We start from the raw sequence: 14,893 nt of genomic DNA, 5'->3' as shown, positions 1-14,893 counted from the left end.
GGAAAGCCCCCTGTCCACAGAAGCCCCTTCCTCACTGAGCATGCGCTGTAAAAAAGAAGGATGTGGTGACTTCAAGTGGAGACGAGGCTGGCGGGAACCAATGGGAACAAGGGTGATGGAGCCAACTTTTAAAAAAATACTGATAACTGTTGCTCAAAATTTATCCGAATTTTCTGTGTGTTAACGGAGGGGTGCTAGCTTTGGGCACCTACCACCTAGCACCCAGCTCTGTGCAGATTTGGGATAAGAGCAAGTATCTCGATTCCATGTGGTTTTCGGCTCTTTGCAGACTGGGTGAAAGAACCAGTATTTGGGACAACAGAGGGACAATGTCAGATCCATCAAAGATTAACTCTCATGAGCGCCTGTTCCTACCTAGCTTAAGCATGAAGGATTTCCATTTGAACAGCCCCAGTTGTAGCAGTTTTACTACTAAATGTTCATACTCATGCATGAGATAATCCAAATTGCCTCAAGTCTGCCAGGCAGCAGGTACAAGGGAACCCATGAGCCAAGGCATCACAGATAAATCCGGACAGTCCATGTGTAACCCCACAGTCCAAGCCTCTATCAATCGCAACCAGCACCACATACAAGCACCGTAGCTTTATTACTTTGAAAAGTTAAAAAATTAGAAACAGGGAAAAAAAATAATTCAGCCTTTTGTCTTGATAAATGAGATAAAAATGTTTCCTTTATCATAATTAGGTGGATTTAGAATGGCACTGTTTCAATGACTAGACATTCCCAAATGTCTATTTTTAAGACCGTCCCAGTCTAGCTTAATCAGGATATTGCTTAATACTACATTGAGACTTCTTTTACGAAAGGTGACACTTATGCAGATGTTTGCAACAGCCCTAGTTGAGCTGATAAAACTTGGAATTTGTACTCAGGACACCTGGCTTCTAATTCTCTATCTCATCTTAAACAAGTCTCTTGATACCTCGATTTTCCATTCACAAACGCAAAACTAGTTATACGTCCCCACCTTTGATGGAAATCCTAAGAAGTGTTAATTGTGGCTTTTACACTAACCAGCAGTGGATGGGAAGATTTTACTGAGATTAAGAAAATATTCACCCTGAGAAGTCCTATTAGCACATAACTGAGATAAAGAAAACTTACTGCATATTTGCTTTTTTTGAAGCACAGAAATATTGTTCTCTTAAACTGGGGCTGTTCGTAGAAGCGTTCATCATTTGCTTTAACTTGCCAGCTGCAGTCTGGAAAAGACAAGGCAAAATGGGTCAACATGAGGGAACAAATCTGGCAGATTCAGGTTTTCTCTCAAGTGATAAAGGTACTTTCAACTGAAACAAGACTGGTACCTGATTTTTAGTACATAGTCTAAAAAAAAAAAAAGGTTTTCAAGAAGTTTCCAGGTTATTTGTCTTTATTAACAATTAAAATATGATCTGACATAGGAAGAAGTGGTGATTAACAATTTTTAAGTTCTATGAGAAATGGAAAACCTATCCGAGTAACATTTATTCATGCTAAATTCCCTTCTTTCCCCTCTTCTGTTACACCTGTGAAGTACTAAGCACCCAAAACAGGGCTTCTCAGCCTTTCTACAAATAAAAAGGTCCACTCAACTTTTGAAACCAATTATTTCATATAAACATACTGTGCAATGGTTTTCATTTACAACTTAAAAAAGTAAAAATCTGAAGTGCTTATTTTATGTCTTCAGCCATCAGTTTTGTTTGATGGCTTAAAAACTCAGGAATGTGAACTGCATTTTGCAGTAAAATTTAACAAAAAAAATTTAAATAAGTGATATTTGCCTTCTGAAATTTTGGACTGAAAGCTGATAAAATAGCTTACAAAGCACCTGAGCAATCTCACCTCCTTCTGTCACCTTCAGCACGTAGCATTTAAAACCTGACTTCACATACAGCCTCCTTAAGGAAGAATTTTCTAGAGGACTTGCTAACAAGCCAGCCTTCTCCACCTTAAGCCCCTATCGTTAATCCAAGTCCTACAAAGTCCATCTTTAAATGGGGTTCATCGTGGATGTACATAGCTTTTGGCTGACCACTATTTACTGACAGAATGCCTCCTGCTGTCAAGTTATTTTCCATGCCCCTTCTTTCTTTTCCTTCAGATCCCTCTCCTGCCCTCAAGCCTGCATCACCAATAGCCCTATTAATCCTGCTACCCACACCCACAAATTCAGGCCCTGCCCACATCAAAGAAACTCCCCGCTGAACTCATTCAGCGAGTTTTTAAGCTGACTCACAGGAGCGCTTAGCCTGCCTGGGAAGGATGAGGCAGACAGTATTTTGAAATTCAGCTTTCCTGACTCATCAGCCAAGTATCTCCCCCTTTTCTCCAACCCACAGTAATTGTCCTTAATGGGTGCTCTTTTTGGTTTCATGGGATTCTCATGACCCAAGTTTATCCAGCAGTGCAGAGCATGGATGGGGTGAAACTTGCAGAGGTGTGGGGTGAGGAGTGGCACATGCTGCCGGGCACCCAGGGGCAAGCACGCGTGAAGGCGCTCCTGGGCTGCTGTAAGGGCCACTGTAACTTAGCCATGGCTGATAAGGCTTAAAAACTCAAATCCAGACACCAAACCTTTTTTTTTTTTTCCCACCCAACACATAAAGCAAATTCTCATTTGATATATCTGGGATCTGTACTATGACTACACAACTTTAATTTCCAGCATATTGGTTGCAAGCTGTGAAGAGAGTAGAGAAATAGTTATCTTACTCTAGCACTTGTATTTAAGATTGCATAAATGAAAACATACAGCAGATGGTGAAGATACATTGTGCACCCTGGTTAGGACTTCCATGGAAGTGCTGCGAGTCAAAGGGTTCTAGCTGCCTTACATAAAATCTACCAGAAAATTACTGGAGGACCAGGTTTTGGTTTAAAAGAAGATAAGCATTACTGAAGTGCATGATTTCAGAAAGCTATTAATGACAGGACTGAAAAAAACTGTAAACATGTCTACAAGAACATTTCCTCACCACATTCAACATTGCAGTTCTAATAAAACCTTAGCACTCCAGATGGAAAAACTGGCAAATTAGGTTTTAAATAAAACCTGCAGGAAGGAACCCCCCAAAATTACTTTAAACTGCTTAAAAGTGATATTAATACCTAATATTTGGGAAGCTGCATCAGTAATTCATCATCTTTAAAGGAACATAAAGGGAAAACGGTCTTTGTTGAGGGGAAAAATAAGAAGAAAAAGAAGAAAGAAGGATGACATTTTTGTAGCACTACCTGAATATAGCTAGCTACTGAAACAGTCAGCAGACGCTACAAATTCTGCAACTTATGCCAGAAAATTATTTATTAATCAGAAAAAGCAGGCAAAGAGGATTTAAACAAACAAACAAAAAAACCCAAAGGGTCTAAAGAGTGGGGGAAAAAAACCCTCTGACAAAGTTTGTCAACTGCTTTCAAGCTCTATGATTAGAGTACTGGCCTACCAAGCCTGCATGGTAATATCTCCTGTCGCCTTAAAGCTTTTGCCCTAGCTCAGAGTTCAAAGGAACTCTGCACATAGCTCTACTCCATATTTTGGATAATAATTTGGGTAACATTAACTATAGACAGAAGAGGCTTGTGGTTACACTGAACTAGCGGGAGCTACGAGCCCTTTGGAAGGCAGAATCAAAACTCATCTCCCTGCTTTCAGATTCTCTCCAGTTCACCAGGATGAAGAAAAAGGCACACTACACTTCAGAAAAGAATTTGAAGGTGTAGGAGATCCTGTTTTAGTTTTGTTTCTCTTTTTTTCTTCTGCTTATACTAGGCCACAAAGCAAACCTGTGGTTGCTGGTGTACTGCGTCTACTAAATAAAGTATCTGGCTAAAATAAGGGGGGAGTGGAGAGAGAGAGCAACAGTCATGATGAGAACTCAAGAAAATACGATGGACTATGAGAGACTAAGAAAACTGTGTTTATTCTATAGACTATGTTAGCTCAGTCATCGTAAAAAAAACCCCACAAAACTAAACATGTAATGGGTGGTTATAAAATGAAAACACGTAATAGGTGGTTATAAAATGAGAGGTGATCAACTGTTCCATACTGCCACACAAACAGGAAGAAATCTGTATCTATTAAACAGGTGGGGGTTAAATAAAAAATACTCACATTGCAGCACTGCAAAAAAGGGTATTTAGGGGAGTTACAGACTTTCCTTGGACAGAGGTTAAGAACAGGTATGTCTAGAACATGCCAGAGGTCCCTCCCATTTATGTTCCTGCACTGGCAGCAGCACACAGACTGCACTTGACAGGTTTCTTTGAACTCCTACTCACCTTACCTTTCCGTGATTCTGAAACTACCGCAAATAAAGAAAATCATGAGGCTACAAAATAAGCGTTGAAGCTGAAATCTCATCTGCACAAGACTTAGAAAGCACAAATACATGCAAACCAACCAACTAAACATAGCAAATTGGCTTATGCTGGTTCAAGTTTCCAGATGATGGGGAAGACAAGCATCTGAAGTTCTGTTCGAGCAGTTCTCAGACCACAGGCTATGTACACCTAGGGCCTGTCTTAATTAACACAAGGTCACCATGCAGATCGTTAGTTTTATGCAACAAGCGGTGGCACAGAACTCTGGCTGCAGATCGGAATGAAGCTGATTTTCATTGTGACATCTGTTACACCGAATTGCCATCAATTACTCCTCCACAGACTCAGAGAAGCCATTCCAAATCCTACCTAACAAGTAAGCATGAAAATCAAATTGATCCATGCATGGCTCGGCCTCTGTATTCAGGATCATTTGCTACCCAAATCAAGTTTCTGTCATAATGTTACCTTTTTTCAATGGCTCTCGGCTCTCCTCAGTGTCTCTGTTGATTCGGTTTTGTCCTGGTTCGACTGCAGGCTGCCGATTGTCCAACTCATCCTCTGTTTCATCATCACTGTATGGCATCACCTCATCGTTAGGCTGGGAATCCTCATCGAAGGTGGTCTCCGAATCCCTTTCTGAGATCATACTGCTAGCGCCCTGCAAGCATTTTATAAAAGTTAGGGAAATGAGTTAACGTAGAAAGTGCTGGAAACCACGTCTCCGTAATTTTACTCTGTTGATGCTGGTCACCAAAACCCACGTTTGAAACCAGTTTCCCAGGAACCGCATAGAGCACAGCCTCAGTTTTCAAGCACAGACCAAAGTCATGAGGCAGTTATTCTCACAGCAAGTCCTTCATTACCATTCTGCTATATGTAATTACACATGCTCACACGACAGACTAAGGAACACCCCACGCTCGTGATGCAGCACATCTTGAGTGGGATGTAGGAATTAGGGAGCCCACAAACACCTGACTCCCAGAGGCCATTACACCATCCCGTGTGGAGCCACAGGAGCCAGAGCCCCGCTTGGCCACAGCGGGGCCAGGCAGCAGGCAGTGAGCGCCGGGCCAGCACGAGTCACGACATCGAGGGTTTGGGTCATGCAGCGGCTCCTCCATCCCGGCCTGCCCAGTCTCACCCAAAGCGGTCCTCGCTTCCTCGCCCCTCCCCACCGGCCAAACATCAGCATTTCTCATTGCAAGATCCCACATCTTGGTGTCCAAATACCCAAGGAAGTTTGTAACTAATTTGTGGTTCGACACAAAAGACCAGTCAGTTGAAGCTGTGATGCGTGCCTGCACACCCCTGCCTGAAGCTTTTCAGAAAGCGCACGTGCTCCCTAGCCCTTGAGCACTAGCACATTATCTCCCAAATCGGGATCTCCGCTTTCCATGAAGTTCATTTAAATTATAGCTCTTGAAAAACTCTCAACGCTATTGTGACTTGGGCTACTGCAGTTGGCTGCCATCTCAGACAGGAGCAAGACATGCAATAAGGGAGCCCAGCCTCCTCAGCATTTTTAGATCTCCGAGATGGTTTCTACAGCTTAAGCTATCTGCTGCAACAGGCAGCGTCCAGTTAACTGCTTGTAACGAAAATCCAGAAACGACCTACTTGTGTGTCACTCCCCTCCAACCAACACCTACAAATAACCACCTGCATGATTCCTAGGTGGTCTTCACCTACATTTGGACAATTAGTTGCCTTGCTGGGTGCCCTGGCATTTTAATAACTGATCTGGCACAAGGGTTCAGGCCATTCTGACAGCATGTCCTGTTTGTTTCTAACCATGCAATACCCGAATTTGTTGTACCGAAGCTCAAATTGTGCTTGTTTCTGCAGATCAACACTTCCAACAGGTTGCGTCCTGTCTGTGCTAAGTACCACAACAACTGTAAGAAAATTAAAGCCTGTGAGGAAAGGAGGGGGCTCCATCACCACAGCCATTTCTACCAGGGCCCCCAGGGCACCAATAAGCCTCTCTGGCCCTGATCAGCCTTGCCCTGGCCCCTCCACACCCATGGGACCAGGAGTCACATTTTGGCTCAGCCTGCGGGCCCTGTCTGAGCTGTGTCAGAGGAGGGCCAGTCTCCAGCTGAGCTGTGGCCACATCCGTGCCCCTTTCAGCTCTGCCACGACACTGTGGACTCCTCCGGCCATCACTGGGCCTGTTCCTAACCCTGAACTACACATCAACTTCCCAGCTTGACCCTGGGCCTGCCTCAACACCATGGCATTGCATTATGGCCTGGGCTCTGGCTAGACCTGGCCACCGTCTTGGGGCCTGTCCTGCTTGCCTCGAGAGCCCTGAGACCTCCATCTGCTTGCTTTCCTATGAGAAGCAGCCCTACTCTTCCTGCTCCCTGGGAACTTCAAACTAAAACCAAGTTAAAGGATTGCTGAAGCCAAGTAACAAAATGTGCAGAGCAGCTAGCTACCAAGTACACACCTGGTGGCCCATCTTGCAAAAAGGGCCTGGTTTTGTGAAGGAAGGCCAGTGCCACCCTCTACCCCGTATGCTGTTGCTAACGAAGCCAGCAATGATTGGGGCTGACACAATTCCTGTTGACATCCACATTAATTTCTATTTTCGCAAAGCTGAATTGTCCCCTGTCCTTACAAACTCTTATGAGAGATATATAAATATTACATGAGCACTTAATATGCTACTCAAATAACATGACTGTTGGCTGGGAGCCCAAAGCATGCAACACCATGAGCCACAGCACTGCAGTGCTTGCCCAGCACGCAGGCTAATGTTTCAAGACTGCCAGTTTACAAAATAAAGTAAAACCACCAGGTATCATATGAACGCACAGTCTGATTTAATATGAATTGATATAACTTCTCCTAAGACCCACTCAAGCTGTTAGAGTTGCTAACTCTACTAGAGTTTGCTCACTGATGCAACTAGCCAGGAATACGACAGCTAGTCACACAGAGTTGTGGAACCTGAAACTTTTGTGAAAAGATCATTTGTTTTCCTAATTAGCCTTGGAGTTAAGGGAATTCACCTCAAGTCACAGGAGATTCAATCTCAAACTCAGGCACTCGAATACCTCACTGTGATATTTTGGTTTATTTCTCGTCTTTTTACGCCTTTTGTTCTTTCTTGACTACCACCCTATCCCCATAAAATCTCGCGTTACACCTGATATAGAAAGGAAGAAGAGTACTAACCAAAAACCTGAACCAAAAACGTATCTCCAGAGCAACCTACTCGTTAACAACTTAGTACACGGGGCCAGGACAGCTTGCACAGACGTCACTGCAGGAACCGGTCCGTGATGCAATCCACGCAGTTTCTCGCGCGCGGTGGTCAGTGAGCAGCTGGCTGTACAGCCCTTGCTGCGCACGGTGCCCGACCCGTGTTGGGGCTCAGGGGCCCCCAGGTGACATCGAGGTTTCATTCCCTCAGCAAGCCAGACAGACGCTGCCGAATCATGTATCAGTCTTGCCTCTTAACAATCCTGCAAATTCTGACTTGCTGAGCAATGCTTACAGCCAACACAAACACCGAGTTTTTCCAATTTTTTTCTATCCAAACAGGGATATGGACAATCCTGCCCCAAGCCAACAATGCCTCAGCTTTGCAAGCCAGCCAGGGTCAGACTCTTCAACCACGTGCCTACTTCGGGGTTTACAGGCACTGAGATTCTTTGCACTGAATGTCTGTTCAGGTAGAAGAAATTCCTTATGTTTTCAATCCCAAACTGTTTGAATGTTATACAAAGTCCTTTTAGAGCAGGACATAATGTTCAATTCCTCTTTGAAATATATACAAAATATACATGACTGCAAGAAGCCCTGCAGTAGTCAAGGATTCTGCCCCGCTAATACCTTACATGGGGACTCCTAGAGAGGAAGAGTCGAAGATCCTTACGTGCACAGTCCTTAAAACAAAAAATACCACCAGCTCTTTGAATCGCTCTCACTCTAAGACAAACAAAATAAGCTCATACCCTTGGCACACAAGAGATTCAGCCTTTAGTCTATTAATCTTTAGTGATTAACTGATTAATGATTAATCAACTAATTAATCATGCAAAGGGTTAGATTAAATGTCAAAAAAACACTGCATTTGTTTTCTATTACAGATGCATAGCTAAATGGAAATACCTAAAATACAAATAGAAGCAGCTTGTGATGCTAGCTGGGAACACCAGTGCAATGGTTTGCCGGGGGGGTAGTTCAAACTAATTGTGTTCACTTTACCTCTTCAAAGAACTAAACTGCCAACTGGAAAACCCCACTAATAGACGAGATCTCATTAACTGTTACCCTGCAGGCAGCACAACTCTGTCCGCTGAGCTGGTCTGTGCTGCAGGCGGCACCATTATCATTTCTGCAGAAGGCAATGAAATCACACACACGTCGGTGATTTCAGGCAGCATTTACTAAGCCTGATACCACAAAATGCAGAGGGTACTGTCACCCAAAGACCTCACCGCTGACATCCCTGGTGGCTGGCAGTCTCCTGTGAAGCACTGCTGCCTGCCTGCTCTGTACATACCCTGCCCTCAGGGACCAACAGCGGCCGACAGGACAGTGGTCCAGCCGAGAGGACAGTGGTCCGACTGGTAGGGAGCACAGGCGGGGCTGTCGGCAAGCGCGTGGCAGCGGAGGAGCCCGGGGCTGTCCAGGAGACTGCAGAAAGGCACCCGCAGGCAGAAGAGAGCAGGGAAGCGTTGTGAGCCAAGGGCAAAGGAGTCCTCCAGTGACAGGGTGACAAATTGGTTGAGAGTTAAGTTTCCTGACACCTAGTCTGCATGAAAAGGGATAGCTGGGATGTCAAAGTGATGTCAGAAGTTCAGAGGAAGGCACAGAGTAAACATGACATGAAGGAGGAGATGGAAGGTACTGACAGCACGGAGCAACAGAGATGCCAATTAATACTGAGCCAGCAGGGGACAGAAAGAGAGGAGAGCGGATGCAGGATGGACACAATCGAAACCAAAGGTGAATGAAACGTGGCAAGAAAAGAGGTGGCCGTTACTGATTTTTGCAGCAGTCACTATTTGAGGAGAAAAAAGGCACCAAAATTAAATATTTTTTTTTAAAAGCTAGAAATAATTAGTCATGTTTGAACATATGCAGTGGGAAAGAAAAATAATTAGCAAAACAAAATTCCGACAGAAGAAGAGCTGCACATTTCCTCTGAGAGACAGGTTGAGAATTTCATAAAACAAGATCTACTTGACTACATGTACTGCAAGCTACACAATCAAGCCCCAAAGGGATCCTGCTGCCCGGGGAGCAAGCTATGTGTTTTCAAGGGCAGAAAACTCCATCCCACCAGAAGCACTACACACAAATAACTTTCCTAAATTCTGCCAAAATTTGAAAAGAGAGCTTTTGGTGCCTGTGGAAACAGTTCTTGGAGGGCTTGAGATGGAACAACACAGTTTTTACATGCTGCCTGAAAAAATACTCAAAGAACGCTTTAGAAAGTTGGTTCTTGGCTGTATGGTCCTCATTTTCTCGTTCCTGACTTGAAGACAGGGGCTTTCACTCCATTTCAGATAAAAGTCACACAAGCAGAAACACTTCTATTAAACAAAACTTCAGTCTAGAGAAAGCATTGGAAGAAAACAAGAAGTTTTACCAATAGCTCAGTAGCCACTAATTCTGCAACCATCCATCAGGATCAGCCAGCCTCTGAGAGCTGGCATGCAGAGTACCAACAGCCTGAACTGCATCTGCTTTAACCTCGCTTGCAGCGAGACGGCCAGTGTGGCAACAAAGGCCATCTCCCTTGTCGAGGCTGGGGCCGGCTCGGAGCTTGGTGGCCACTGATTGGGACGGCCACGCTTCCTGGACCAGCAGGAAGCATCGGTTAGCTCCTGGTTCTGGCATAGCAGGCTACAGTCCCCTTATCTTAGAAAATTAAGCTGATCCAACAGGAGGGTTGATGTATGGGGCAGTAAAGGAGATGAAAATAGTGTTAAAAACAAGTTTAATTATAGCTGCCTGAGTTTATTTACTAAAAGAGCAGAAAACTCAGGTGCAAATTCCACAGTGCTTTGGTCACTCAGGGTTTGTGTCTGCTCATGCCTCAGGGCAAGTACCAGCTAATTGGGAATAATTTAAACCTTGTTAAAAAAAAAAACCCAAACATTTACTGCATTTGTTTGAAGGCAGTAAACAGAAAAAAGAAAAACCCAAAAAACAAAAAAAAGCCCCACACAAACCCCAAAACGCACCCCTCCCCCCCCCCAAAAAAAACTTACTCTCAATTCTCCTCTGGAGAGTCACCGCATATGACACTGTTGCAAGAACTTGGGGTCACAGGGCACATAGCTTTAATGCTGCAAATCGGATAGTCACTCAGTGGCCCCAAAATAAAGTTACAGATCCATGTAGAACAAGGCATATGTATAGCAAAATAGTTCAAATGCTACCAAATGTGTTATTTTTATTTATCGTGGATATAAAAACCTATGATGTGAAGCAGAACAAGCCTAACAATTACATACTTGTCAGTCATCAGTCCCTTCACAACATGTGCACAGCCTACAACCTGCCATCGTCTCCTCAGCACGCTGTTCTGCGCAACAATTTCACACGTTCATGCAGTGCGTAGCACAATAATTTCTCAAACCTTGCCACAGATTGTGGTTTTAGAACACAACATCAATATTTTAAGCAAGAACCATAAAACAAACTCAAATAGTACAAAAGGCAAGCTCAGAAAGACCTTTCTGAACTCCTTTAGGTCTCTGGAATTAAAATAGGACAAAAAAGCTACATCAAGATGTCTCACTGATATTTAACTACGTATTTTTAAAAAGTAAATGAATAAAAAGCCCGATCCTCAGGAATTTCGATTTTGTCTCATGTTTTTTCACTCTAGAAAGATTACAAGAGCCATCACTACCTACTAAAAAAACAAACAAACAAACAAACCAACACAACACAAAGCAAACCAAAGCAAAAAATGGGTGAACGCAAACAAGCTTCCTGCCTCCGTATGCCCTGAATGAAGTCTTCCTTGGGCACCTGTGGAGAGGATCGCAAAACGAAACCTGAACAGCAGCTGACTGATCGCTGCCTTGGCAGGCAGAAGGCAAATACTGAAACTTCCACAGCTGCACCAACTCAGCATTCGTTGAATCATGATCATCTGCCAAGCCCTGAACAACGTAGTCCAAATATAGAGCTGTGGGGCTTCCTATTGTTGTGCGGCAAGGAAATGCATTTTGCCAAGCCAAGAACAAAATAGTCTGCTCCAATAAAACAGCAAAACCACAGTTATAAAACACAGTAACAATGATGTCCTGTTCCATAAAATGGGAATGTATTTCAATCTCATTTGGGAAACTCCATCAAACATTTTAAAGTCAAGTACTCTACTTTGAGGTCCAACAATGAACTAGCCAAATGATACTTGTTTTCCTTATCACTTGGAATAGTGCTGCAATACAGTAACAGTAAAAAAAAAAAAAAAATTTAAATTTCTCCACCCAGGTAGAATTTCCATGTTCACCAATTTGCATGTTTTTAAAAACTTTCCTACACTTATTAGATTTAGTTCTTTACTATGTGTTACTGAAGAAAGAAACATTGAAAAACAAAACCTACTCACAGGAGAACTGAATATGCACTTTCAAAACTGCAGCTAGAATACCATGCCTAATATTAATCTCTGAGGTGGGCCTGTCGTCCCCCCCAAGGACTTTCTAGCAGATGCACTATTACTCCAACTACATTTTCCCCTAAGAGACAGAAGTAATTGTTCTGCCATCTTCAGCTGTAACACATCGCTTATCTTGCCAATAACTGAGATTTTAAGCTAAAAAGGGAGCACGAAACAAAGACAGACTGTTAGTTAAATAGAGCAACTGAACGGATGCTTGCAGGACTGCGATCCAAACAACCAAAAAAGAAATCAGAGTACTTTGATGGCTCTATCAAAGCAGACACCTGTATTGAAGAGACTCAAGCTTATACCCCAATAGGTTTAAGAATGACTTTTCATCCATGGGCACACATTTAAAGAACAGCTCTAACTGTTTGAGAACTGAAATTTGTAATTGAAAAGACAGTTCATGATCCACTCTTGGGTAAGGTTGCAGTTTTGTTTCTTTTGAAATAATTTGGTCACCAATATCAAGTCCTGGGCAAGCAAAACAAAACCACCAACCACTTCCCAGAGATTTACCCATCCTTTCTGACAATGCAGATATAAAACACAGTGTTTAATCCAGATGACCATGTTGTAAACGCAACTGTGGCAAACGGGCTCTGAAACGGCTAGGTAGGGCACACCAAGACACGACTGGGGTAATCCCCACCTCTTCACACTACTAACAAAACCAGCAAATTCAGCAGAACTCGGAGGAATGGAGACTGCTTCAGAAAAAGGAAGCCCTGCTTTACGCAGTAAAGCAGGAGACATACAGAGATGCATGCATTTTGTCTTAAGGCTAGCATTCTCAATCTAAAAAGACAGCAGTGGGCTTCAAACAGAAGAAAAAAATCACCTTAACACAGAACAGAGGCAGTGGGCAGCCCAACTCAAAGCATATGGGTGGTTCATCTGGTCAACACGCAAAGATTTTTTTTTTTTTTTTTTTCACCTGGTGGCAGCAATTCATGTGGCTATTATTAGCTATTGCTATTTTTAGGGCGTACGAAAGACGACTCCCATGAGCTATGGTATGAATCCATCCAATGCAGTCACTTAAATGCAAGATGTTTTTATATCCTGAAACACAGAGGAAGGAATAGTAAACCATACCAGGAGCCCAACTTCTCACCACGCAAATTCTCAGAGGGTTCTGTAAATATCAGGGAGAAAACAAAATACTATTTGTTGTATTTGCAAAGTGAAATTCCTATAGTCAAAAAAGTAATTGCCACCTAACTTTCCACCAGCTGATATAAACAACAAATGAGATAATAGCTGTAGGTGAGCCTTCCAGGATCTCCAACAGAACTGCTACCTTGGGACACTGCAGGGCAGTCCATCTCCCAGCCTGATAATCATCAAATTGGTAACATGGGTTCAGTTAATGCTTCTACAGTTGCTGCTTGCTATTTAAGCCTCCCAAAGCAGCAGGCAGAACCCAAGTCCTTCAATGGTGGGATATTGCATTGCTATTCTCATTTCAGTGATCCCGGCCAAATGCTTTAATAGAGTATCATCCTTCATTAAAAATGTATTAATCAACTAATCTACCTGTAACAAGAGCTTCTACAAGGAAACAGGCAAATAATAAAACCAGATTTTCTTCCAAAACATAAGAGACAGCTCACGTATTACTCAAAACAGATACGAAATTTTACTGGTAACAAGTACTTTGATAGGCAAATAGAAGTATCTTCTAACAACTCAAACCTTCTGGTGAATCTTTATGATGTTTTAAGGAGAAAAAAAAAAAAGTAGTTACTTGAAATAGCATGAATCAGCACAAATGGTCCAAGGAAATAACCTTCATTCCAAACATTACATGCTTTAAACTCATCAATTTATACAGCTACTTCATACATAACAGTTACACTTACTTCATTAAAAATAATAGTTCTTTAAAATAATTGAACACCCCCAAAATTACGTCTTCAAGGGGAACGATTTCTATCAGTCATTTGTTCTGAAACTCACTGACTTTTGCATGCATACTTACAGTATGCCGTGCGTGTGGTAAAGCCCAGCTCTTGGAATGCCTTGGAGAAAGGCAAGCTCAAGAGTTTAGATCACTATTTTAAGTCCACTGTGACTAGCGGCATGCTCTTGCTCATCTGAGGCAGTCGCCATCAAGTACCGCCAATGTAGTACATTAGTGGGGCAAACTGAACCCCGAAGCCTCAACTCTTCTACGCCAACTAAGTACACTTTGCATTAGGCAAAAAAACAGCTTATAATTAGCTTACAATTCAGAACATACCATACACTGTGTGTGCCGCTTAGCATATCCTACGAGTTCCCAACGACTACTGGAAACGGCATGGCTTGGTGCTTGGTACAACTGACAAGCAGACTCTGCCCAGACATCGTGGACAATCCGGTTCCTGGCAGCTGACGCAGAGGCACACCCCAGGTCCCAGTGCTGCTACAGGAAAACAGAACTGCTGAACACTTATACCATGCGTTGCGAATGGGTCTGCGTACAGCCAAATCACTCCAACAGAAATACATCAGAGCTGAGGAAATAAGCAGAGGTTTGCTTGTCTGTCAGAGCTCCCACAGCTCAACAATTTCACCGACAGTAAAGACATTCTCAGTCAGGCATGCTTTTCTGAAATAAGTATGCTCAAACCACACTTGAGGGTGTAAGCTAATCAAAACCGAGGCAGTAAAGAAACAAACTCCTGACCCTACACACCTTCTTCATTGCACTGTGACCTCGGAGAAAGTTCCCACCTTCAAACTGCCAACATTCGCCTAGCGTGAGGTGACTCAGAATTCCCAGCAAAAAAGGTTAAAATTCAAGTGGTTAAAATATGGCTACATGGTAAAGTAGTGCACCTACAAATCCCAGGGCATCAAGAACACATATCATACCTGATGAGTCCAAGATGTTCACCACACAACAGAACCACAAAAGATTCA

General features: G+C 43.1%; 1 protein-coding gene across 1 annotated transcript in view; it reads right to left on the bottom strand.

Annotated features, from left to right (window-relative positions):
- The window catches only part of ATP8B1 (ATPase, aminophospholipid transporter, class I, type 8B, member 1), a 28,065-nt gene extending 23,084 nt beyond the window's left edge, over positions 1–4,981 (bottom strand). Inside the window, exons 1-2 of the mRNA XM_010292240.1 lie at positions 4,801–4,981; positions 1,129–1,226 (exon numbers count right to left, since the gene is read on the bottom strand). Of these exons, the coding sequence (XP_010290542.1) occupies positions 1,129–1,226; positions 4,801–4,981 (279 nt within the window). The remainder of the gene's footprint in view (positions 1–1,128; positions 1,227–4,800) is intronic.
- Between the last annotated feature and the right edge of the window lie 9,912 nt (positions 4,982–14,893).

Source organism: Phaethon lepturus, unplaced genomic scaffold (assembly GCF_000687285.1).
Source record: "Phaethon lepturus isolate BGI_N335 unplaced genomic scaffold, ASM68728v1 scaffold16038, whole genome shotgun sequence".
Taxonomy (NCBI): Eukaryota; Metazoa; Chordata; class Aves; order Phaethontiformes; family Phaethontidae; genus Phaethon; species Phaethon lepturus.
This window is presented reverse-complemented; position numbering and strand designations above follow the sequence as displayed.